The 26,641-nt window shown below is 47.7% G+C and overlaps 1 protein-coding gene across 2 annotated transcripts in view; it reads right to left on the reverse strand.

Moving 5' to 3' along the window:
* Window positions 1-10,264: 10,264 nt before the first annotated feature.
* The window catches only part of LOC141162507 (uncharacterized), a 48,029-nt gene continuing 31,652 nt past the window's right edge, over window positions 10,265-26,641 (reverse strand). For both annotated transcript variants that reach the window (XM_073648683.1, XM_073648682.1), the window contains 5 exons: window positions 25,077-25,172; window positions 22,914-23,276; window positions 22,320-22,619; window positions 21,472-21,822; window positions 10,265-11,382 (listed from right to left, as the gene is read on the reverse strand). In XM_073648683.1, coding sequence (XP_073504784.1) covers window positions 11,321-11,382; window positions 21,472-21,822; window positions 22,320-22,619; window positions 22,914-23,276; window positions 25,077-25,172 — 1,172 coding nt within the window. In that variant the 3' untranslated portion in view covers window positions 10,265-11,320. The remainder of the gene's footprint in view (window positions 11,383-21,471; window positions 21,823-22,319; window positions 22,620-22,913; window positions 23,277-25,076; window positions 25,173-26,641) is intronic.

Consider the following 26,641-nt stretch of genomic DNA (forward strand, 5'->3'; position numbering starts at 1 on the left):
CTTAAAGGGGTTGTCCATTACTTTACTACTGATGACCTAAGAAGATATGACATTAGTCTGGGTCTGACATCCGGCACACCCAACGATAAGCTGAAAAATGCTCTGGCAGAGGCCACATATAAGCAATTTATGGGATTTATTGATCTCTTCAAGTGAGAGTGAATGGGAGATAACTGAAAAAAAGACATGATTGTCCTGAGGAAGGAGTCAGTGTGATATTACCATGTTCACAATGAAGCACTATTCTTCTTATCTTGTCCTTGGATCCTTTTTGGAATCAGCATCGCATTTTGAAGCTGACATCCCCTGTTTTTATGGTATGAATGGGAGATAAAGCACAGTACTGAGCAGTGTGCGGAGCTGCTGCGCTCTGCCCCATCCATCGCTTATATCGGGCCTCTGCCACAGAGTACTTCAGCTGACCAGAACAGGAGAGCCACGTCTAACCCCAACTGATTTCATTGATTGTCTATCCTTCAGAGCTGTCAACATGTAAACTAAAATGTTCAGGTTAATAATAAATAAAAATGAAAATGAAACAAAAAAGGCAGGGCATCACATGGGGATGATGTGGGGGTTGCTCTAACTTGGTGCAGTTGGGCTAAGTGCACAAATATCTTGACTCGCTCAGGTAATTTTGACATAGTGAGCCGGCAGCTCCTGGGTTGGACAGTGTCTTTCCAGGACTCTGGGTCGGGCAGCATCTTTCCAGGACATTGGGTTGGACAGTGTCTTTCTGACGCGCCCCTGGGCCTGCTGTGTCGTGCGGCATCGCGCGCACGGGGGCTTACCCGGAGCCGGATCAGATGGGGGTAGTAGTCTCGTGGCGGTGACCCGGTCCGTGCCCAGGGAGTCAAACTGAGCGGCAGAGTTTAGCAGAAGATGGTACGGTGTTCGACTACGCCACCCGTTGAATGCGGCTATGAAGCCGCCGCTGCAGGACAGTCCACTGAGGCCGGTGGTACGGATGTGCGGCGTGGATGGTATAACCCCCAACGGGAGGGGTATGGCCTCAGGGCAGCAGATGTGGATGATAGTGGTAGTGATGGTGCAGCAAGGAAGCTCAGAGACGTGTGGTGTAGTTTCAAGGCTTTTACTCACAGGTGTTGCTCCGGTCACTTCGGCCAAGAGTGACCACCCAAGCCGTGCTGCGTCCACCAGGTGCGGGACTCGGCCAACTCCCAGGCAGTTCCAGAGCGTGGTCCTGAGCTCCCCTCTCTTCCTTCCTACTGGCCGTCCTCACCAGGGACCCACCTATGTCCGGCTTCCTCGGGCCTTATGGGGCAAAACCTCTCTCCGGTTTTCCTGACCCTATGTGGCGTGCCTTCCTGGTGGATGTGGCGAGGGGTCGTGCCAAAGCTTGACCACGACCTCCGGTTCCTGGCTAAGGATGATTTGCCTCTGCCAGCTTGGGATCCGGTACCCTTCTCTGCCAACCCTTCACCCGTTTTAGTTCACTCGTGGGATCTCAGGGTTCCTTCTGCTTGCGTCTCTGGGCCTTTCCTAGTGTTCCTCTTCTCCCTTCCCTCTCTTTGCTTCAGGCCTGGCTCTGGAGCTGGGCCCAGACGGAGCCACAGCTCCCCCTCAGCCCTCTCTGGCTGAGCTCCTCTCTCCACTCCTCCAGGCTGAACAGACCCTGTCTTAAGATGGTGCCCACCTTATATACTCCCTCTGACACCCGAGCCCAGGTCACAATGCAACCATGGGCTCCTCCTATGCCCAGAGTCCCTCCCCTGACTGCTCCTACACTACTGGGATGTTCCTCCCCCCCTCCCACTCCAGCCAGGGACAGACGCTGTCGTACCTGCACATCTATCTGGTGGGAGTACCGTTGTTCTGTCCCCCGGAAATGGGATGAGTGTAGTGCATGCAACTAGCTGAGCTCAGTCCCACCCTCCGTCCTTACCCGGGAGTGGAATACCACACCTCTGGATCGAGGTGCAATACCCCTGTAGCAGCCGAGCCCTCGGGGTGCTACATTCCCCCCTGGTAAATCACAGCACGTCCTCGGGCTGTAAAAGAATAAAACAAAACATACAAAATTTTTAAAGTACACACTAACATATAAAACATTATAAAAAACATTATCAGAAAATATAACGTTACAGGTAACTTCTTATATTATCATTTTAGCAGTATAAACTTTCAATATAAAACTCTTTTATATAAAACGTTCTTGTTCTTCCGGCCACGGTGCAACTTGTGACCGGGTAAAGTGCAAAGTCACTAGAGAAAAACAGTTCTTTATAAAACCAGAAGGGGGCGCTTTAGGAAGCGCAACTATTTACAGGGTATGGCCGCTCTCAGTCCTCGGCCAGTGGGGAATAAGGAAAATGGCTGCTCACAGTCCTCAGCCTGGTTAGGGATAGGGACATACAGGAAACAGTTCTTTAACAGTCCCACACTAGTCCCAACGGGGACCACACTCCATTTAGCAACATGTCAAATACCCATACGGGTAACTTATCTACAGTACTTTGCTTATGCTACTCCCCTTTAGTAGCGATGTCCTCTCCTTGTCTCCTCCTGAGGGTAGTCTTCAGACCCGTCCGGGTCCTCTTGATCTTCCTCATACCGCAGCTCTTCCTCCGTCAACCGGTGCACGTGAAGGGCGTACGGTCCCTTAGCACACTGATGCCGGGTGAAGGTGACCTCATCACCCGGGTAGAGGTCACGTCCTCCGTGTCCCTCCGGCAGGTGAGACGCGACATCCCTGCGGGTGACAAAGACGTCGCCGGGGGTTCTGTGATCCCGGATAAAGCCCCAGCCGTGCTCCATTTGAAACTTTATTACAGTCCCGGTGGCGCGGGGACCGTGGGCCGCACGGCGGCTTCGTCGGGTCCGGCTTTTCTGCTCCGCGCTTTGGACCTGCAGCCGCTCCTCGCGGACCCGCCTCTCTCGCCGTTCCCTCTGAAAGACTTCCAGTTGTTGTCGGCAACACTCCTCACGTTGGGAGGCGGCCGCCCGGGTCTCTTGGGTGAACCCCATGAGGTTTTCACCGGTGGGGTCCCATGCAAAATGGGCCTCCTCCAACGGGAGCGGGACAATGTTGGCGGGTGCCGGAGCCGGGATCAGAGGCTCACACAGAGGCCATTCCTTCCGGAGTCGGGGGTTGACGTACTCCGGTGGCCAAACGAAAGGCAGCCCGTCCGGGCTAGTATGCTGCGCAAACAGATCTTCACCCAGGGGTGGCACGGTGGAGGTAGAGGGCGCTGTAGGGGCAGCGGCGCCCGGGGGCGCTCGGCCTTGCGTCCAGGCCGTAGGCATCCTGTCTGGATTCAGGTATGGCGCCTTCCGGGAGGAGGGCGCTGTGGGGACCGCGGCGCCCGGGGGCGCTCGGCCTTGCGACCAGGCCGGGGGCACTTCCTCTTTTGCCGCGCTCAGGGTCCAGGGGCGTGGCGTAACAGAGGGCGCGACCGCGGCTCCTGCCGCTTGAGGCCTAGTTGGTAGCAGCGGCGGTGCGGCAACGGGCGCGGTGAGTGGAACTTCGGGCTCTGCGACGGGGAGCTGGGGCAGGCTTATGGCTACTGGGCTCGGGGTGATGACGTCCCCATTACCTGCTTCCATCCCTGCGGCTCCCTCCGCGGCGTCGTCTCCGGCCTTCGTCCCTCCTGCACCATCCTCAGGGGCAGACACGATCCACGTTGCGGGTGGCATCCTCTGCTGACGGGTTCCAGCCTGCTGGACCATCTCTCTCCTCCACTCGGCCAGTGCTTCTTGCTGCACTCGGGCCATCTTCCGGGCCAAGGCCTCCAGCGCGGTCTGTGCACGCTCCCGATTTCTGGGGAGCAGTGCCAGGATCTCCACCAGGCCTTCTGGGGTGGCAGCCTGCAACAGGTTCCGGACCACAGGGTCGGTGCTGATTGACTCTTCCTCCATCTCCGGGTGCGATCTGTCCAGACTCCTCCAGGCCGCACCCATCTTCTCTGTTTTGTTCTGTATCCGCCCCCATTGAGGGTGGTCCCGTGGCAACTTAGTGATTGTCAGTTCCAGGGGCAGCCCTCTCACGCTGATGGACATTTCTATCATTGCAGTCTCTGCTGGTGGGGGCGGTTTCCGCTTTTGGCGCCATTCCTGGACCTGGCCCACGATGGGAGGTGGCCTCTTGCCACCCTCTGGCACGCCCACAATGGAGTCCGCTCTGCCAGGGCGGGAAATCGTCTCAGATGGCGGGAATCGTCTCCTTATGGCGGGAAACTCCGTGGATGGCGGGAAAAGGCTGCAGATGGCGGGCAAACGGCGGGAAACGACCCGAGATGGCGTCCGATGGCGGGAACCCTCTGGAATTGGCGGGAGACTCCTTTTTACGGTAAATGTGAACTTTTCTTCAGGCACGCAGTACCCGTCGGTTGCGGGCACGTAATCCTGCCGACTACGCCAAAGTTGACGCGCCCCTGGGCCTGCTGTGTCGTGCGGCATCGCGCGCACGGGGGCTTACCCGGAGCCGGATCAGATGGGGGTAGTAGTCTCGTGGCGGTGACCCGGTCCGTGCCCAGGGAGTCAAACTGAGCGGCAGAGTTTAGCAGAAGATGGTACGGTGTTCGACTACGCCACCCATTGAATGCGGCTATGAAGCCGCCGCTGCAGGACAGTCCACTGAGGCCGGTGGTACGGATGTGCGGCGTGGATGGTATAACCCCCAACGGGAGGGGTATGGCCTCAGGGCAGCAGATGTGGATGATAGTGGTAGTGATGGTGCAGCAAGGAAGCTCAGAGACGTGTGGTGCAGTTTCAAGGCTTTTACTCACAGGTGTTGCTCCGGTCACTTCGGCCAAGAGTGACCACCCGAGCCGTGCTGCGTCCACCAGGTGCGGGACTCGGCCAACTCCCAGGCAGTTCCAGAGCGTGGTCCTGAGCTCCCCTCTCTTCCTTCCTACTGGCCGTCCTCACCAGGGACCCACCTATGTCCGGCTTCCTCGGGCCTTATGGGGCAAAACCTCTCTCCGGTTTTCCTGACCCTATGTGGCGTGCCTTCCTGGTGGATGTGGCGAGGGGTCGTGCCAAAGCTTGACCACGACCTCCGGTTCCTGGCTAAGGATGATTTGCCTCTACCAGCTTGGGATCCTGTACCCTTCTCTGCCAACCCTTCACCCGTTTTAGTTCACTCGTGGGATCTCAGGGTTCCTTCTGCTTGCGTCTCTGGGCCTTTCCTAGTGTTCCTCTTCTCCCTTCCCTCTCTTTGCTTCAGGCCTGGCTCTGGAGCTGGGCCCAGACGGAGCCACAGCTCCCCCTCAGCCCTCTCTGGCTGAGCTCCTCTCTACACTCTTCCAGGCTGAACAGACCCTGTCTTAAGATGGTGCCCACCTTATATACTCCCTCTGACACCCGAGCCCAGGTCACAATGCAACCATGGGCTCCTCCTATGCCCAGAGTCCCTCCCCTGACTGCTCCTACACTACTGGGATGTTCCTCCCCCCCTCCCACTCCAGCCAGGGACAGACGCTGTCGTACCTGCACATCTATCTGATGGGAGTACCGTTGTTCTGTCCCCCGGAAATGGGATGAGTGTAGTGCATGCAACTAGCTGAGCTCAGTCCCACCCTCCATCCTTACCCGGGAGTGGAATACCACACCTCTGGATCGAGGTGCAATACCCCTGTAGCAGCCGAGCCCTCGGGGTGCTACATTTCCAGGACTCTGGGTTGGACAGTGTCTTTCCAGTACTCTGGGTTGGACAGTGTCTTTCCAGGACTCTGGGTTGGACAGTGTCTTTCCAGGACTCTGGGTTGGACAGTGTCTTTCCAGGACTCTGGGTTGGGCAGCGTCTTTCCAGGACTCTGGGTTGGGCAGCGTCTTTCCAGGACTCTGGGTCGGGCAGCGTCTTTCCAGGACTCTGGGTCGGGCAGCGTCTTTCCAGGACTCTGGGTTGGACAGTGTCTTTCCAGGACTCTGGGTTGGACAGTGTCTTTCCAGGACTCTGGGTTGGACAGTGTCTTTCCAGGACTCTGGGTTGGGCAGCGTCTTTCCAGGACTCTGGGTTGGGCAGCGTCTTTCCAGGACTCTGGGTTGGGCAGCGTCTTTCCAGGACTCTGGGTCGGACAGTGTCTTTCCAGGACACTGGGATTTTGTTGAGACTCAAATGCGATTATGTATCCCCTGATGAAGGAGCTGGTCTGGCTGTGAAATGCGTTGTGATTCTACTTTGTCACATATCAACTGAGCAAGTGTCCATACAACATTTGGTATGGCCTGATATTCATTGTCGTCCTGGTAAAAAAAGCACAGTTCAACAAACTGGTGTCCAACAGCAGCGCTAAGGAAGTGACCATATCAAAAACTACTGGATGTACTTAAAAAAAAATGTAAAAAGTTATTTAAAAAAAACTCTGCGTCCTTCAGGAGTTAAACAACGAGGCTTTCATTCAGTGACCTCAGGCTCTTGAATACTGAGACTAATTTAATACATAAAGCACAATTGAAAACCTTGTGACCAGTGAACAAATAAACGTTATCATACACTTTATTTGCTGAAGATCTAATATCCTGTATAAGAGCCGGGCGCCATTTTTTGGTTCACATAACTAATTAATTTATTATGTTGATGAAGCAAAACTTCTAAGGGAAGAAATGTCTGCATTTGATGGGTAAGTGTTAATAATGTGCAAGTCTTGAATGTGCCTCATAGAAAGATTAATAATAAAACCACAATCCTTGGAAAGGGCAACAAACCGCAGGATGACTAACCAGGTATATAAGCAACGCACGTGAGTAATGATTTCATATCATATATAGCTAATAAAGCAATAGATGATGTCAGACAAGAAAATTCAGTTATAGATAAAGCAGATCTAAAATTGTCACCAATTATTTTGCAGCCCTATAAATAAGGTACTACAAGGTTAACTGCAGGTTAATGTCACAAAATAATAGAGCAAAGCCTAAAAACAAGATAAGTTTAACCATATGTGACACATGTATTGTACCCGACATAATGTGTTGTGGGTGAAAAAAAACAAAAGGGTGAGGATGTTGCTGACATTAAAGGATATTGTATACAAGGTATATAAAGCAGGGAGAGACAAGTAACTACAATACTCACATGTATGACCGAGGAAGAGAAAAAGCAGGGTTATCGTTTGCCCCATGGCGGGACCTTCATTTATAGACCCCTTTCTCAGGGCTTTAGAAAGAGCCATCATGTCTTGTGCAGATTTAGTCCAGGACGATGGGAAAGTGAAAGGAAGGAGCTTTGTGCTGGGAATGCAAATTTCTAGATTTTCTATGGATTCTCCTCTTTCCTGGAAAAGACTGGAAAAGTTTCCTTCCCTCTGATTCTGCATCCATACTGTAACTCCATCGAGTTATTAAAGGACTAATAGGTGTCGGGATTTGATCAGATTTCAGACTTTGAGTTAGAGGGTAACTTTCTCCAATAATTATCATTAACAAGAAAAGGTGTTTTTTTTCTGAGAGCTTTTCTCTCATGGAGAAGTAATAGTTTATTTAATAGTGGGTCTTTTGTGTAGATATTTATTATAAACTGACCTGTTTAGTATATATACTTCTTGTATTGCATTTACAGACAGTATAGCACAGTGTGTCTCCTTTATGGCATCTGCAATGAATGAACGTTTTATTGGTCTGTCACTGACAAGATTATTGGAGCCGCTTGGAAGTATACAGCTTTATCTGTGTGTGTATCTTCCCTTATCTAAGTCGCCAGTAGTAGGGACTGTAAATAAAGGAAAGCGGTTAGGTGAATAATGACACAGCGAACCACAGACAGCATGAATAGTCAAGAGTGGTTGCTATTGTTGTCAGCAGCATGAATCCTGTTTACACAGGACAATGTGCTGCCGAGAACAAAGATCTTTTTTGTTGCAAAAAAATCATTTCACCCAATGAACAAGCATTTTTCTCCCTCATCTGGCGATCAGCAACTTTTTTACACTACAAGATTATCTGGATCCTGGGAGCACTTGCACCTTTAGGCTTAAGGCCCCATCACACTTAGCGACGCTGCAATGATCCCGACAAAGATACGACCTGTCAGGGATCGTTGCTGCGTCGCTATGTGGTCTCTGGTGAGCTGTCAAACAGGCAGGCTCACCAACGATCAGGGGAGCAGCGACATCGTGGAAAGAATCTTTCCACGATGTCCTGCTCCTGGTTACCAGCCTGCTGAAGCAGGAGCAGGCTGGTAACCATGATAAACAGCGGGTTACTAGGGGCACACGCACACATAGTAACCCGTTGTTTATCATGGTTACCACTCTGCTACAGTGAGCGGGAAGTTATCGCTCACTTTAGAAGGCTCGTAACCATGATAAACAGCAGGTTACTAGGTGCGCGTGTGCCCCTAGTAACCCGATGTTTACCATGGTTACCAGCCTGATCGCTGGTCCCGCTGGTCACACACAGCGATGTGTGCTGACCAGCGTGAGGGCAACGACCAAAAAATGGTCCAGGACACTTTGCAGCGATCAGCGACCTCACAGCAGGGGTCTGATCGCTGCAAAGTGTCACACATAGCGACATCGCTGGTGAGGTCGCTGTTGCGTCACCAAAACCGTGACACAGCAGCGATCTCGCTAGCGATCTCGCTATGTGAGACGGGGGCTTTAGTAAATGTGGGCAACATAGTTTAACATGGAATCAGGAACCAGTCATTGTGACAAATTGCCACTACGCTTCTTTACATGATGCTCAGTTTGACAGGTCTTCCATATTTAAGTAACATGAGGGACCTGTCATTGTAGCTAAACCGAGCGGACACTGCCCCGATGATCAGTCTCCCCCATTCTGGGCCTGTGATTCGGGCTTCTTGCAGACTATAGGATATTCGAGGTTATTTTCTATGGTCAACATGAGGTGTGATTAGTTTACTTCAGGTTTTGTTTTCTAGGAATAGTCACATAAACACAATAAAAAACATTAGCAACCCCAATCCACATCACAAGAGCCAGTGATGGAGCGTCAGGAGGAAACCCCTCTCTGTGTTTATCCTTCGCCACCACAATCCATTTTTATCAAAGCATTTAAGGGGTTAAATTTGTAACAGACACTAAGCAATTTCCCAAATGCTACAAAATGATCGGTTTCATTATGTAATCTGCTCGATTTCTGTTTAGACATAGGTGATTGGTCCGGCGATTTTTGTAGTTGTTGTTATTGATGTTATAAATGGCTCCAAAAATATCCCAACCTTGGTTTCTCTTGGGAGCTGCTGCTTCAGAACCCCTTTTCCAGAAAAGATTTATTTTCCTGATTTTTTTTTTTTTTTTTTTTTTTTTACTTTTTATTTTCATTTAGTTCATTCAAATTTAGTAAAATTTACGAACAAAAACGTATTTATTAAGTGTATGAGAGACTTGTAGAAATGTCCACAACTAAACCGTAGCACCATACATCTGATTCTGAGCCTTTCTGTGGCATTTAGGTGATTTTCTGCAAGACTCATTTTGATGAATAAGATTGGCTAAAACTTCTACCAGTAATGTCATTTATAATTCTGCCGTTCTTCCCCAGTGCACAGTGATGCCACACAGCTATACATTGTAATGGATTACACCCTATAGTGCCAAGATGCCGCCTCTGTACCCATGTGATAATATTCTGAGGGCAGAATTGTTTTAGTTGGGGCCGTATCAGTTTTGCACATTTAATACGTTCACCACACTGCGTTGCATCACATGCAAGTCAATGTGCTAGTTCACATGAACATAATTACACAAGGAACGATCGTCTGCATGTAAAAGAATTGCATCATGTGCTAGTTTGATCTCTATTGTGGATCATTTATAGCCCCAGCTCCCTGAGGAAGCCTATTTAGGCGAAACTTGTTGGAGAGGCTATATGTGTTTTTTTTTTATTTGCTTTAGTGATACTTGTATGGGAAAATATATGTATCTGATTAGTGCTGTGTAGATCTATGAACTGCAGCCATGCTTGAGAGAGGACAGCATAGCCTTAGTAGTAGTTTGAAGATTTCTGGCTGAACGGAGGTTTCCAATACCAGGAACCCTGTGAGACATTGCTATAATACAGGTTCACTTTAGTATTTATAAATATAGACCACCTTTTAATTAAAATGACTAAAAGTCCTGTTTTATTGCATCTCTTATAAAGGGTCTATTTACCTTTCGGGTAATTTGTTGATAAGAATTTTTCATCTCTAAAGGGCTGTTCACACTGTGGTAATGTGTTGTGAATCAGACTCGCCCATTTTATATCAGTGGGTGCACGAGAAACGGATCACACGCCGGTCACCATCCGGATGTCGTGTGTTTTTCCCGGATCCATTACAATTATTAGGATAGAAAACTCTGTTTGACCTTTTATTTATTGAATTGTTCCGGTAAGATCTGTGCACAAAACATACAGATACATGAAAGATCAGACATGCGGGTGCAATATAGGCATGAAATACAGAGCACAATAAACGTTCATAAGTGACATTTTTTTTCTAGATTATTTTGCTTACACTTGTGTGAACTCTGCTTTAAGGTGCAAAAACAAATGGGTCCTGGACAGAACAGACAGAAAGTGGTTGTTATGGGTAATAAACATTTTTCTTGTCTTTTTTTCAAAATGTGGTTTGCAAATTGCCTCTTCAGAGAGGAAGAGGACAAAGCTCTAGCGCCCCCTATTGGAATCAGCGATCCTAAAAGTCAATATCGACTCTTTAACGAGCCATGGCTTATACGGCTCCTCACTCTGACATGCCAGGCTTGGCTTGCCACTCTCCACAAGGAGGAATGTTACCCCTTGGACCCAGTCCAGAGCCTCTCATTTAGCTAAATCAGATCTCATACTTTACACTGATGAGAGGCAACACCCCGAAACACCGTTTCAAATTGAAATTTTTATCCTAAGTTATATTGCAAGACTCGTTAAAGAGTCGATATTGACTTTTAGGATCGCTGCTTCCAATAGGTGGCGCTAGAGTTCAAGTCCTCTTCCTCTATAAAAAAGACAATTAGCATATTTCCCAGAGGAGCACACATGGCGTATAAGTCTTCACTCACTGCCAGGCTTGGCGTGTCACTCTCCACAAGGAGAAATGTTACCCCTTAAACTACAACCAGTGGTGTAATTTTCCTTGGCACCATTTTGGGGTGCCTGGAACTTTTTGGAACGTTTTTTAATCCACTTTTAGTGATGCGGAATGAAGAAAAACAGTCGGAATTGTTTATCTTGTATTTTTAAAGCGTCCGTCGTGGAGTATAAGTAACAGGCGTCATTCTTATCAAAGCATTTATCCACAGACAGAACAATACAGAGTTATATTGTGGTACCGTGTTAGCCAGAAAAATCAATGTCGCTTTACAGACATCATCACCGTCCTTATTGGGACTCACGATCTGTGTTCCCCATCAGATTAGGTTTTCCTTTTTATTATCCTCTTCATAGCTGGAGACGTTGTTTCTTCCTCCCGTATTTCTGCAGTAAGAGCAGAGATTCTTCATTATGTAGATTTCCCAGCAATTATTTACAGAGAATTTACATGTATATTTAAAAAAAAAAAAAATCCAATTAATTCGGCGGGGAAAAGTAATAGCGTCATATAAGAGAGAAGAGAAAGGAGAGGAGCGGTATGATGGAATGCTAAGGGTTAAAGTGTGCGCTGTCAGTGTTTGTCGTTAGGACCGCTGCCACAGATCTTACCCAGTAATTAGGACCGCTGCCACAGATCTTACCCAGTGATTAGGACCGCTGCCACAGATCTTACCCAGTAATTAGGACTGCTGCCTCAGATCTCGAATGTCCGGACCATGTGTCTGCAAAGGAAATTGTGTCACCCTGCTGTTCACAGGTACCACAGGACCCAAAAGGGTGCATGGATGGACTTCTCCACAAGAGGCCCTCATTACATGCAGACACCTCCACCCTTCCGCCTCATACCACCAGAGGGAGCCCTGATAGGGATATATATATATATATATATATATATATGGAGGGTGGAGCCAGGCAGTGCAGCTAGTTGGTAGTTCAGAGAGTGTGCTGCCACTGAGAGCAGTGAAGACGCAGCACGTCTGCTGCTGAATTGAGGGCCCTGAGTGTGGCTGGAGGCAGTAAGGAGAGGAGAGAGGAGTTGAGGGGGCAGAGGAGCATCATAGGCTCGCCCCAAGACACAATCCGGACACTGGGTCCGTGCCTACAGGGTCCTCTATACCCAGTAGGGACAACTGGCTTACCAGGAGGCTTCCAGACCCCTGGTCATCCTGAAGCTACCAGCAATAACCGGACTAGGAACCACGAAGGCCCCGACGTCCAGGAATAGTGGTTGCCAAAGAAAGGTCCTACTACCAAGCGGTCAGGTGAGAGAGCAACACAACACAGAAGCTAGGCCCAGTTGCAGGCTGGCTAGAAGCTTAGAGAGAGGGAGACACGGATCAGGAGGCCTTATACCCGCTCACTGGGGAGAAGTCCTGAAGTGCACCCTTCTGACCAAGTACCCTGGACCATACCTGCCGTTACACCAGTAAAGGTACTGAAGCGAATCCCCTGTGTGAGTGTCCGTCATTCCCCCTGACCTGGCCATCTCTCACCTGCACCCCTTCCATCTCCACTGTCCCAGGGGCTCGCTCCGCCGGTGGGGAGCAGAAACATCCCAGCTGCCATTTCATCACCCCCGGAGGTCTGCTGCAGTGCCGGTAACCATTACCGGAAACCACAGGTGGCGTCACGAGACAAACTATACACTAAAAACCCCTTTTTAAAGAGAGACCCAGAGTACGGGCCCGGGAGCCGACTGCCGTGACCTCCTAAACAAAGTAAAAGGCCCGGGTACCGAGTCCCCTATATCCCCCTGGGTGACACAAAATCATGTCTGGATTTTATCCAAGTCAAAGATCAAAATCTCCCGTACTCGTCAATGCATTAGTGATAACATCCGTGTGCTGTACATTATAGAAATTGTAATGGGTAGGAAAACCTCTTCAAATTATTATTAATATTTTTTGGGGCACATGAGATTGTGTTTTTCTTTTGGGCAGTTCCTTTATTCTACACGATATTTCTGTATGTGTCTTAAGAAGGAGTTTTGTGATGACCCAAGGAAGACAAGAGGAGCATCAGGAAATTTTGCTCTTTGTCTTTGTTTACATGCATTGTGTTATTTAGGCATTTCTTATTTGTATATGTGTATCTTATTGTTGTCTCCACCCCCCTTTCACCTGTTCTTTGGATATTGAGTGAAGATATCGCTATATACTTGCCTTCATCTTCAGTATTAGACACAAAGTATTCATACACCCATTTGATTTTATATGTGCTTGTGCCGCTTCCTCTGTGTCTCAACGGTGTTTGCACATGCCACGGTGATGCATCCAAGCTCCCGCGCATACACAATTCTGCCTTGATGTAGGTGGTGGTGAGTGCAGGGTGCTTGCGGCATAGTTCGCACGCACCGTTTATATCAATATCATTGGGCAGTGTTTTGGTCACATGATTGACGCTGATCACATTTAATGTCCTGCTGGTTAGTGAGAGTACACCATTCCTACCCTTGTGGAAGTAACATACATTAAACACGCGAAACGTACGTTGGGGTACTTCGTTCCGCAATAGCCTCTCTTTTTATGCACACATGGGTATGAGTATTTTTTCATGCATCATTGAGCAGTGTTTTGGTCACATGATTGACGCTGATCACATGTAAGGTCCTGCTCGTTAGTGAGAGTACACCATTCCCACCCTCAAGGAAGCAAGATACATTAAACACGCAAAACGTGCGTTGGGGTTCTTCGTTCAGCAATAGCCTCTCTTTTTATGCACATGTGTCAGTCGTCTTTATCTATTGCTTGTGAGTTTTTTACAACTTTGTATTGATAAACATAACTTTTCAAGCTTAAAACTCCAATATTTCTACCTTTTTTTTAATATTGCAATTTTTAGGAGTTGCTGTCATTGCCAATTTTGCCAAATTTTTCTGCTCCCAATGGTTTATTTTGCAGCGTAGATATGCATCTTGTGGATTTTGTTTATCGAGATGGTAAAAACTGATTAAACATTGAAAAATTGTTGTTTTTTTTTGTTTTGTTTTTATTTATATATGAGAAAAATCACTGATATCTGTGTGAGGCCTAAAATGGTAACAGTGATAGATAAGTAACATTGCAGTTTTCCCTGATGGTCAGTGGCCTATTGAGTGTTATAACATTAAATAGCTCTGTAGTAGAGTTTAGTACTAAGACAAAGCTTCCATACACAGCTCACAAAATACCATTATAAAATGTGGAAATTGTGTGCAGCATCCAATTATTTCATAAAAAGACTACATAACACTGCAATTAAATTCCCAAATACCTGTTACGCTCGTGCCCGGACTGACTGGCGTGAGCGTGATTAGTGATCCTAGTGTACCATGAACCGAGGAGTGCCTGGAGGGGCGTAACTAAGTATCAACCCGATCCGACCAAGGTCGCACGGCGGCTAACGACTCCGTGAACCAAGGAGGAACCGAGCAGAGGGACCAGGTGCTACTCCAGGTCAGATCCCGGTCACAGCTGTTGACCCACACCGGGGAACAGGAACAGGCAGGTTAGGCTGGCATACAGACAGGTGGATATTGGCAGGCACGGCTGGTATGCAGACAGGTGGGTACTGGTAAGCACGGCTGGTATGCAGACAGGAAAGTACTGGCAAGCACGGCTGAAGTGCAGACAGTTAGGTACTAGCAGGTTGGAGCGCAGGCTGGATAGAGTCCAGTACAGACTGGGAGACAGGAACAGAGTCGCAGATGCGGTAGACAAGCAGAGTAAAGTGAAACCGCCGGAGCAGAGGACAAGGCAGAGCAGAGTGGAACTGCAGGTGCGGTGGACAAGGCAGAGCAGAGCGAAACCGCCGGAGCGGTGGACAAGGCAGAGCAAACCGAAACCACAGGTGCAGTGAGCAAGCCGAGCGGAGCAAAACCACAGGTGCAGTGAACAAGGCAGAGCAGAGAGGAACCGCTGGAGCGATAGGCTAGGCAGAGCAGACAGGAACCGCCAGAGTGGTGGGCTAGGCAGAGCAGAGGGGAACCGCCGGAGCGGTGAGCAAGCAGAGCAGAACTAAACCGTAGGTGTGGTGAACAAGGCAGAGTAGAGAGGAACCGCTGGAGCGGTGGACAAGGCAGAGCAAAGCGAAACCGCAGGTGCAGTGAGAAAGCCGAGCGAAGCAAAACCGCAGGTGCGGTGACCAAGGCAGAGCAGAGAGGAACCGCCGGAGTGGTAGGCTAGGCAGAGCAGAGGGGAACCGCCAGAGCGGTGAGCAAGCAGAGCAGAACTAAACCACAGGTGCAGTGAACAAGGCAGAGCAGAGAGGAACCGCCGGAGCAGTGGGCTAGGCAGAGCAGAGGGGAATCGCCAGAGCGGTGAGCAAGCAGGGCAGAACTAAACTGCAGGTGCGGTGAACAAGGCAGAGCAGAGAGGAACCGCCGGAGCGATGGGCTAGGCAGAGCAGAACAGGGCTGACGGTGCAGGCAGAGAGGACAGGGCTCTGTTCACATGGAACAGACTGAAAGATACAGGAAGATGGCTAGAACACAGGAGGTAGATACGGAGGAAGTGAAAAGGGACAAGCAGAACCAGATACACACAAGGTGCTTACAATGAAGTAGCGAGTGGACACAAAACTCACAAACAGAAGTACAGAGACAACGAGTAGGAGTTAGGTACTGGTTCAGACACTGCAGGAAAAGGGAGGGTACGGACATAGAGACAAAACAGGTAACAGGCTAAGAGACAGTTCAGACAGGAACTGATACTGCAACGAGATACAGGAACGAGCCTGGGTATACGGCCCCCAGGGTGGTGGAAATGGACTAGAAGTCACAGGTCACAGATACAGGCAACAGGCCGGGGTATACAGCCCCCAGAGTGGCAGAACAGACTAGAAGTCAGAGATACAGGTAACAGGCCTGGGTATACGGCCCCCAGGGTGGCAGAAACAGACTAGATACAGGACAGGACCTGGCAATTCAGTTGCAAAGACAAACTGAGTGAAGGTGTTGCTCAGGCACCTCCTTCTGGGTGGAGGGGGTTTAAATATCCAGTGACTCACAGCAATAGGCTGGAGACGCATTAGAGGTGCACCCACAGCAGCTATAAGAATCAGGAAGTATCCGGGCCGCCGCCCTAAGCAGTCAGTCAAGAGACATGCACACAGCATGAACTGGAGCAAGGTTTGCAGGCTGAACTGGAGCAAGGTTTGCAGGCTGGACTGATGGGTAAGATTGCGGTCTTGCATGGTGGGAGGTGGTGCACTATACAAGCGCGCCGCCAGGAATGTTACAATACCATACCTCAAATTGTTATTTTTTGTTTCTTTTAAGTTTGCTCCTAAGTAAAGATATTGAACCCGAACTGTAAAGTTCGGGGTTTGTACCGGACATGGAGTCAAGGCTATCCGAGTGACATGGGCAGTTCGGAGGAAGAGGTGGTGGAGGTCACGCAGTTCCATCTGCACACCAGAAGAGGGAGCAGGGTTCAAAAGCATAGCAGCAGACCAGTAACAAGTACGTAGGCTGCTACTGGCCATCGTGCCGATCTACTGAACAAGGGGCGTATCTGTGGCACCCCAGGGGTCCGGTTGCCACAGTGGCATTGCCTCCCTCACAGGGGGTGATGCCATGCCTAGAAGCAAGGAGGGGTCCCCTGATCAGGTATACCAGAATACAACACTTTCCTGGCTCCAGACCAGAAAGCAGAGCTCCTCCCCTTTAAATTGGAACCTGGAGGTGGGGTTAGAAAGAGTTAGTTGAAAGTGTTGGAGACAGGAGAGCGATGAGGAAGGACCTGGAGAAGGGAGCTGTGAACAAGATCGCCCCAGAGAGAAGCGCAAGGGAATCAGACACCAGAGTCCGTGGTTGTGCGGGAACTGAAGGCCCGGCAGCTAAATCTGGAGGGCAGGAGACCGCGGCTCAGCAGCACCATAGGGCCCAGCACCGCCACGTGGGAGCGACACTTGAAGAAGGCCCGAGCTGCCTGCCATACGGGTGAGGAATAGACGTTTTACTCAGGAACGAGGGCTGGAGCGTAGCTTTAAGCGTCATGGTCAAAGAGAATAGTGCAGAAGGAAGGCCTACAACTCCACCTGGCGAGGTAGACACCCAACTTGCTTCTAGGCCGCCCGGACCTCCACCACCAGCTAGTACCCGTGCCCCGGTCTGCTCTGACAAACCGCAAGTAAAGATAGAGGAAACCGCCATTAATTTGTTGTCTGGTGATTATCTGCGCCCTCAGCCCTGCATTACACTGCACCAACAACATCTACCTCCACAATTCTTCATATACTGCCCTGAAGCTGAACCAACTCTGCTGCGTCACCATCAGCTCCAGTGGATCTGCACCGCAGCGGCGGCTCCATATAGCTGCAGGTGGCGTCACAAACATTATCTCCAAAAACTTTATTCCCCTTTTACTTTTCCTTTAATTGACCGCCCTGGGTCACGGACCGGGTCGCTGCCACCATGACATCCCCAGCAACGACTGGCCCGGCTACCGAGTACCCCACGGCCCAGGGGGTGCGTCATATCTAGGGAGAAGCAGGTGGGGCATGTGTCCCGGGCGCAGCCTAATGCGGTGGTCCGATGTGTCTCCCCTGGCGGCAATGTTCTGCCGCCCCCTGACCGGGATTTGACCGTTCTCTGAGCGGGAGTCAAGCTGACAGCCCACTCACAGAAGCTGCAGTGTGCCGGCTCCCAGACTTGCAGACGCAAGAACAATTGAAGCTGTGACCGCCGGCGCAGAGCGACGTCAGCAGCATGATCAGGTCATGTGATCAGGTCATGTGATCAGGTCATGTGATCAGGTCATGTGATCTCGCTGCTGACTTCACTTGCCTGCGCCCACAGGAGAAAAGAGCAACAGTGGTAAGTGCTCCTGTGGCTATGGAGCTGAAGACACCGGATTCAGCCCGGGATGGGCTATTAATTGTGCAGGGGGGGCTATTTATTAATTATGCAGGGGGCCAAATATTAATTGTGCAGGGGGGCCAATTATTACTTGTGCAGTGGGGCTATTTATTAATTGTGCGAGGGGGCTATTTATTCAGTGTGGAGAGGGTAATATTTATTCAGTGTGGAGAGGGTAATATTTATTCAGTGTGGATGGGGGGGATTTATTCTGTGTGAAGGGTAGGTTTAATCTGTGGGGAGCGAGTGCAGGCACATTAAAAGAGACTGAGTAGTGGGTGTGGGGTAACATGAGGGGACAGTGTAAGGTCACAGCCTGGAGGGAATAGTATGCTAAGGAGGGTGGAGTGTGATGAGGGGGCACAGTATAGAGACTGGGCCCTATAGAGGGGACATAGTGTGAGAGGACGAAGAGGGGGCCCAGTATGGTAAGGAGAGGGCAGTGTGGAGGGCATGTACTATAAGAGGGACAATGTGGCGTCACATTTTGTGCAGGGAATGTAGTGAGGGGCTATTATATATTCAGGGGTTCAGCGTAGGGCAGATATTTTTGTTCAGGAGCATTATAATGACTCTGTATCTTTAAGGGCATCGTGTTGGGATGTGCGGCAGAAGACCGGAGAAGTTGGAGGTCTGCAGAGACGAGCTGTGGATGAGAAAAGTCATCATGGCGTCTGGACAAGATGAAGAGGAAAGAGAATGACTCCAGAAACAACGTCATCTATAAGGTTCCTGGATGTAAATGTTTTTGTGATACTGACTAATTCTCATATTTTTATTTCTGCTAGGAGCAGTAAAGATGTTGTCCAGGTTTGTGATGAGTCTGCAGTCATTCTATGTGACTGCAGACTTCTGAATTCTCATAGTGCACACTGCACACTGTCGGGATTCTCTTGTGCCGGCGATTTGTATACATGCAGTCACATGCCGACTAAACATGCGTGGCCTCACTTAAGTCTAGTCGTAATGTGGCCAGAAGTATACAAATCTCATAGTTGTGGTGACATGACCGTCCACTTTCACCACGCCAAGGGAGAATCACTGCATGCATTGTGAGAATTCAGACTCCTGCAGTCACATACAGTGACTGCAGACTTTCATATCAAACCTGGATGATATCTTTAATTATAAAATTAAAGTGTAATATCCCCACTGTCAGGATTCAGCTCTGCTTGCAGGTTCCATCAGTCATCACACGGCCACTTCACTCATATGCGATTTTCATACTTACGGTCACGTAACTAGCTTTTCTTCCTGCTTCTCTCAGAATTAGGAAGAGCAGCTCGTCAGCATGTGACTAAGGCCACGGCCCCACTCTCAGTATTTGGTCAGAATTTGGTCAGTATTTTTTCTCAGGAGTGGCAGCCAAAACCAGGTGAGGAACAATCAGAGACAAGCTATAATAGAAACAAGTCACCAATTCTGCATTTATCACCCACTCCTGGTTTTGGCTCCCACTCCTGAGAAAAAATACTGACCGAATACTGACCAAATACTGATAATGGGGCCGTGGCCTTAGTGTGCAAATCGCATATGTGCTGTGGAAGGAGTGGGGGGGAGGTGGGGCGCCAAACTGAATTCTTGCCCTGGGTGCTAGGAGACCTAGATATACCTTTGTACTGAACACACCAAAGCCAGGTCAAAAGAGCTCCCTGGCATGGCATTTCTTCTGGCAATGTGCTGAAGACAAGACTTGGGTGGTTTGCATGCGGTGCCATCAGAGCCTGGAGTCAGGCATAAATGTTTTTAACCTGAGCAGTGAGCACCACCTGCATAACGAGGCATCTGAATGCAGAGCATGAGCTGCAGTGGAGTACACACCTGAAAAAAACAGGAAAGATCTGAGGTTCCTCCTGCTTCCTCTTCTTGTAGTCTCGGCCTCTTCCTCCCGCTCCCGAGCAACGGCGCCACCACCAGCAGTGTCACCGAGCATCTCAACACCGTCCTATGGAAGCTTTCAGCTGTCCATCCCCCAAACACTGGAGAGAAAGAGGAAGTACCCCCTACCCACCCACTATCCCTGGTCCAGCATTTCAAAATTCCTGAGCAGAGGAGGAGAAAGTCACCAACACAGCTGGAGCACCGCCACAACCTCGTAAGAGAGGGTTAGCACGGCCGAAATGTAGAAAACCTTCTTCAGCACGCCATAATATCCAGCATCACCATGTGATACGGTCTGTATTAGCAGGAGGCAGTGTTTCAATAACATGGTGGAAGAGTATGTGTCCACACATCTCCATGTACTGAGTGATGGGTCTGCCCCATTTAACTTCTAGGTCTTCAAATTGGACACATGGCCTGAGCTTGCCCTTTACGCCTTGGAGGTGCTGGCTTGCCCTGCGACTAGTGTGTGTTTAGCACGGCTGGGGGTGTGATGACAGATAGGCACATCCACCTGTCCACAGCCAAGGTGGGCAAGTTCACATTCATTACAATGAACCAAGCTTGGATCCCACCGCACTTGTCCGTACCTTTGGCGGAATGGAAAAATATACCATCCGCATCCAGCCATTGATATACACCACAGTTTGTTCTTTCTATTTGCCACTCCCAATGTTTTGGGGCCTCCCAAAATTAAAAAGAAAAAGAACTCCGCCTCTGCCACCTACACCACCACGTCCATCTCCCCCTCAACCTCCTCTTCCACTTGAACCTCTGCCTCCTGGTTCAAAATTATTATTACTATTTTATTCTATGTTATTTTAAAGGGGGTTTTCCCATGAACAAAGTTAATTTTAATCAATAGATCTTGGAATAATATTAATTTCCACAATTGAATGTGTTTTAAAAAAAAGTCCCTGTGCTGAGATAATCTTATAAATGTGCCCCTGCTGTGTACTGTGTAATGGCTGTGTCTGCCCGTGCAGGAACATAGTCTGATCATACCACATCTCCTGGGCAGGGGAGGACGCAAAAGAATATACAGACATTACAGCACGGAATCCCAAATAATTCATTCTTTGAAGTAAAACATTTTTTAAAAAACAGGCAGTGAATTGCTTTATCTCACAAAAAAAAGAATCAGCTGCGATCCCCTGCTTTAATATCTGTATACTCTTTTTCTTCCTCCCCTGCCCAGGAGATGTGGTATGTTCCTGTACGGTCAGACACAGCCATTACACAGTACATAGCAGGGGCACATTTATAAGATTATCTCAGCACAGGAACATTTTTTTAAACGCATATAATTGTGGAAATTATTATTATTCCAAGATCTATTGATGAAAATCAACTTTTAAAATTAATTTTGCTTGTGGGAAAACCCCTTTATGTCATATCCCTAGCCACATTTGTTTGCAAGGCAATTGTCCTGTTCTTACCCCCATGTTGCTTCCTTTTGCAGCCTCCAAGCCCTTACTATGAGCATTTTACAGCACCAAAGTTCGGGACCCCATTGATTTCTATGGGGATCGGATTCAAGTTCTGGTACTCGAACCAAACTTTGGTTGAACCCGACAAACCCGAACATCCACGGGTCCGCTCCTCCCTACTCTTGGGATCTGAGGATTTGTCTGGTTAATGAGGCTTTTTTTACTTTGTACTTGTTTTCTGATGGACTTTCTACATCTTTAATACATGGACCCTAAAGCAGAACCTGACATTATATACAAATACATTAAGATATCCAGACTCACCCATCACCCTGATTTCTCCTGTCCTCTTCTCCAGAGGTGTCTTCAGACTGGGGTGTCTCACCCGACAGATGAATTCCGCCCCATAATCTGTTGCCGCTGACACAGATACCATCAGACCGGCTGTATAGGTGAACGTCTTGTCTTCTTGTTGTGTGGCCTCCATTACTGGGATCTTGTATTTGTCATTGGCAGATAGAATCTGAAACTCCTGACTTTCTGCATCTCTTCTTAACCATCTCACATCCAGAACATCAGGGTAATAGCCAGAGACTCGACAAAGCAGTTTAGCTTCTTTACCATCTATGAAGTCCGGTTTCTCAATCTCTCCCATCACTGGGCGCCAATCAGAGTCTGTAATACAGTATAAAAATACATATTCATACAGCGGGTTCAGCGTTATTTATCAGAAACCTACGACACGATGTAATAAACTCTGCAGCTGCTCCCTCGAAAATGGATAGAAAAGTGATACCAAAAGTGTCACCACCAGTGAGACCCACATCTGCGTTGAGAACAGGTCCCTGTCGCCCACCACTGGTAGAGGAGAGGAGGCCAGACTGGTCTACCTCTCTGCTTACACTTGTATAGGACTTCTAGAAAACTTCCAAGGAAACATTCGCTGCCACATCTCCATGTCCACCGAAATGCAAGTTCTCAAGATACTGTAGATGTGCCAATAATGTCTCAGATGGAAAAACCTCTTTAAGATTATACACAACGAAAGTGTCCTAACCTGAGGGACAAGTGTAAAGTCACCATAGGAGGGTTACTGTGGAGTTCTGAATACTTGTTTTTTTACCTACACTCTATAATGAAGAATTCCTAGATGTAATGAAGAAGGTTATTACCTGTGATGGACACCTCCTGTTGACCAGTTTCAGTTCCATGGCACCATGCGGCTCGTACTCTATATCCTTGATCCTTGAAGAGACGACCAGGAACCCTACAAACACTTCTCACATTAAAAGTAAAGTCATTATTCTTGGTAAATGTCTCCTGAAATGTCTCTACTTCCTGGAATGGTCCGAGGCCGTGGCTCCATTTTAACTCAATATCTTTAGGATAAAAATTCTGCAGAGAGACAGAACACAGGACGTCTCCATTGTCGCCCAGAGACATCTGCCCAGAGACGGACAGTTCTACCTTTTCTAGAAAAAAAGACATCAAAGTTAAAGATAATACATACAAAAACGGGCTTAAAACAAAACTCACTAATTACGTGTGTCTGTAAATCCGAGGTTCTCCAAAAACCAAGTATCATCAAGAGGGAAAATACTAAAACAGGCACAGACTCATGATAATGTGTGTTCTCAGAGTGCAAAGCTCCTGGGCCTCATGACAGTAAATCTGTGTTATCTTCATATTCTTCTTGCTGATTATTAATACTGCAGCTCAACAGAGAATTTAGAAGAAACTATTTGGAAGACACTGAATTCTCTTACTGAAATTGAAGCTCCATTTCAGACGCTTCTCCAAACTTCTCCTGTTACAGAAGAACCTGCAGGAGACCTCGATCTCTTTGTGTTTGGAGACAACCGGTGTGAAGCTCAGAGCAGAGATGGCGTGGTGGAGTTTATCCTCCTGTGATAGCTCAGTTTCCACAGTGTAGTCACTTCTGACTTTGAGGGCAGCTTCTTCATCTCTTTCCTGGTTATTAGCTGAGATTAAGATCATCTCTCCGTTGTTCTCCTGAATCTTCCAAGTCACCCGCACATCTTGAGGACAATTGGAAGCCGTGCAGTAAAAGTTGACTTTCTCTTCAGTCCGCAGCCTGTGAATGTGACCCACCTGAAACCTCTGGGAATCTACGAATTAAAGAGAAATTTAAGTAATCTGTATTAGGCTAGCGGTACCTGGCCGTATATCCGAGAAAATCCTCCCGATTATGCTGATCACACTCGGTGGTCAGAGATTGTCACCGTGCTATATGATTTTCCAAGATATGGAGAAGATAGATATGAAAAATTCTCCATCTTCTCCATTCTGTCAGTCCATGATGTCATCCGAGTGAGGTCTGATTTTTTTTCCACCGACTCGTTGACTTGTATGGTCAAGTGTGATCCGATTTACGGAATCAACTTGGGCACGCAGTGATTTTCTTTCCACCGAGGAAAAAAATGGCCCCATAGAATAGCAATGGTCGGACTGCGATCAGATGTTTTCTTTGATCACACTCGGACCAAAAGTACAGTAGTCTTCATAAGCCCTTAGTAGTAGCAACTTAGACGAATGAGGAAAGTAATAGCTGCAGATTTCTCATTAATATGGTATTTTTTGCTTTTTTCTTGTGGGCTGGGCTTCTTAGGGGAACGGCATCTTGATTATATACTGCAATACTGTACTCAAGGGAAAGCATCTTAAAGTCCCATGAAGGGCTGCAGAAGAATGTAAAAAAAATTAAGGAAAAAAAAAGTGTTAAAAATCTTTAACAAAAAGATCTAAAAATGTGAATCGCGTTCCTCATCCCCCTGTTAAAATAAAGAGAAAAAAAAACACCACATCCGTAATAGTCCGATCAAAATATAAAAGGAATTAACCCATACAGTAAACACTATAAAGCGGAAAAAATAGAAAAGACAGATTTTTATTTTTTTTTATATATATATAAATCCCCAATTTTTTTTCTACTTCTTACAAAAAAAAAACAACAACTAGGTTTCATCATAACTGTGCTGAACTAAAGTATCGTGTTAACAGGTAATTTTTCGCACATGATCAACGCCATTAAAACAATAGTGGAAATGCATTTTTAATTTTTAATTTTTCACTGAACCTTTAGAATATTTTTTGCTGCTTTTTTAGTACCTAAGTTGGTAAAACGAATGGTGTCCTATAAAAATGACAACTCATCCTGCCATAAAGCAAGACTTTATATGGCTATGTGGACGGAAAAATAAAAAAGTTATGGTTCTTGAAAGAAGGGGAGGAAAAAAATCAAAGCGAAAATATGAAAAATGGCCATGTGGAGAGGAGATTTAGAGGAAGTCTACTGCTGAATGAATTATAATTTCTCTTAAAACACAAAATAATGAAGAAAACAATGTCGTACCAAGCATAATACTTAGAGGTTGTCCACTACTTTTACATTGATGACGTATCCTTAGGATAGGTCATCAATGTCTGATTGGCTAGGGTAAGACACCTGGCACCCCCACAGATCAGTTGTTATTGGTGTCGGCAGGTTGGAGGTACTTGCTTGCGGAGCTAGCTGTCTACTGATAGTGGCCGCCGCAGGATACTACATATCCACCTCCTATTGATTTGAATGGGAGGCAGATGTGCACTATCAAGCCCCGGCCACTACAAGTAGACAGCCAACTCCGCAAGGTACCTCTGGCCGCCGCCGACACCGATAGCAGATGATCGGCAGGGGAGCTGGTTGTCGGACACCAGCCGATCAAACATTGATGACCTATCCTAAGGATTGCCCATCAATGTAAAAAGTTGTGGACAACCTCTTTAACTCATGAGCAGGTTTGCTGCAAAAGAAAATGACCTACCTCTGCTACATTGTAAATGCGCTTTCTGTGCAGCGGTAATACACATATAGAGTAATATATATATCATCTCCCAAAGAAATTGTGTCCTCAATTGTAGAATCTCACCTCTTTTCATGAAATACCAGAGTCCTGGTAGTGATGTTACCAATAATACTACTAAGACACCGATGATAACAAAATGCCACCGTCTATTACAATCACCTGAAAGTACAAAGAGAACCAAAAATAACATATATAGCTCTACTGCAAAAATCACACTCTCCATGACTATCACACACCCCCTTCCATTGATATAAGCCTCTACTCATTTCACCCGCTGTGTACAGTACAGACCAAAAGTTTGGACACACCTTCTCATTTAAAGATTTTTCCATATTTTCATGACTATGAAAATTGTACATTCACACTGAAGGCATCAAAACTATGAATTAACACATGTGGAATTATATACTTAACAAAAAAGTGTGAAACATCTGAAAATATGTCTTATATTCTAGGGTCTTCAAAGTAGCCACCTTTTGCTTTAATGACTGCTTTGCACACTCTTGGCATTCTCTTGATGAGCTTCAAGAGGTTGTCACCGGAAATGGTCTTCCAACAATTTTGAAGCAGTTCCCAGAGATGCTTAGCACTTGTTTGCCCTTTTGCCTTCACTCTGCGGTCCAGCTCACCCCAAACCATTTCGATTGGGTTCAGGTCTGGTGACTGTGGAGGCCAGGTCATCTGGCGTAGCACCCCATCACTCTCCCTCTTGGTCAAATAGCCCTTACACAGCCTGGAGGTGTGTTTGGGGTCATTGTCCTGTTGAAAAATAAATGATGGTCCAACTAAACACAAACCGGATGGAATAGCATGCCGCTGCAAGATGCTGTGGTAACCATGCTGGTTCAGTATGCCTTCAATTTTGAATAAATCCCCAACAGTGTCACCAGCAAAGCCCCCCCACACCATCACACCTCCTCCTCCATGCTTCACGGTGGGAACCAGGCATGTAGAGTCCATCCGTTCACCTTTTCTGCGTCGCACAAAGACACGGTGGTTGGAACCAAAGATCTCAAATTTGGACTCATCAAAGCAAAGCACAGATTTCCACTGGTCTAATGTCCATTCCTTGTGTGCTTTAGCCCAAACCAGTCTCTTCTGCTTGTTGCCTCTCCTTAGCAGTGGTTTCCTAGGAGCTATTTTACCATGAGGGCCTGTTGCACAAAGTCTCCTCTTAACAGTTGTTGAAGAAATGTGTCTGCTGCTAGAACTCTGTGTGGCATTGACTTGGTCTCTAATCTGAGCTGCTGTTAACCTGCAATTTCTGAGGATGGTGACTCGGATAAACTTATCCTCAGAAGCAGAGGTGATTCTTGGTCTTCCTTTCCTGGGGCGGTCCTCATGTGAGCCAGTTTCTTTGTAGCGCTTGATGGTTTTTGCAACTGCACTTGGGGACACTTTCAAAGTTTTCCCAATTTTTCACACTGACTGACCTTCATTTCTTAAAGTAATGATGGCCACTCGTTTTTCTTTACTTAGCTGCTTTTTTCTTGCCATAATACAAATTCTAACAGTCTATTCAGTAGGACTATCAGCTGTGTATCCACCTGACTTCTGCACAACACAACTGATGGTCCCAACCCCATTTATAAGGCAAGAAATCCCACTTATTAAACCTGACAGGGCAC

This window comes from Phyllobates terribilis, unplaced genomic scaffold (genome assembly GCF_046119375.1).
Source record: "Phyllobates terribilis strain yellow unplaced genomic scaffold, ASM4611937v1 Scaffold_9__5_contigs__length_417890890, whole genome shotgun sequence".
Taxonomy (NCBI): Eukaryota; Metazoa; Chordata; class Amphibia; order Anura; family Dendrobatidae; genus Phyllobates; species Phyllobates terribilis.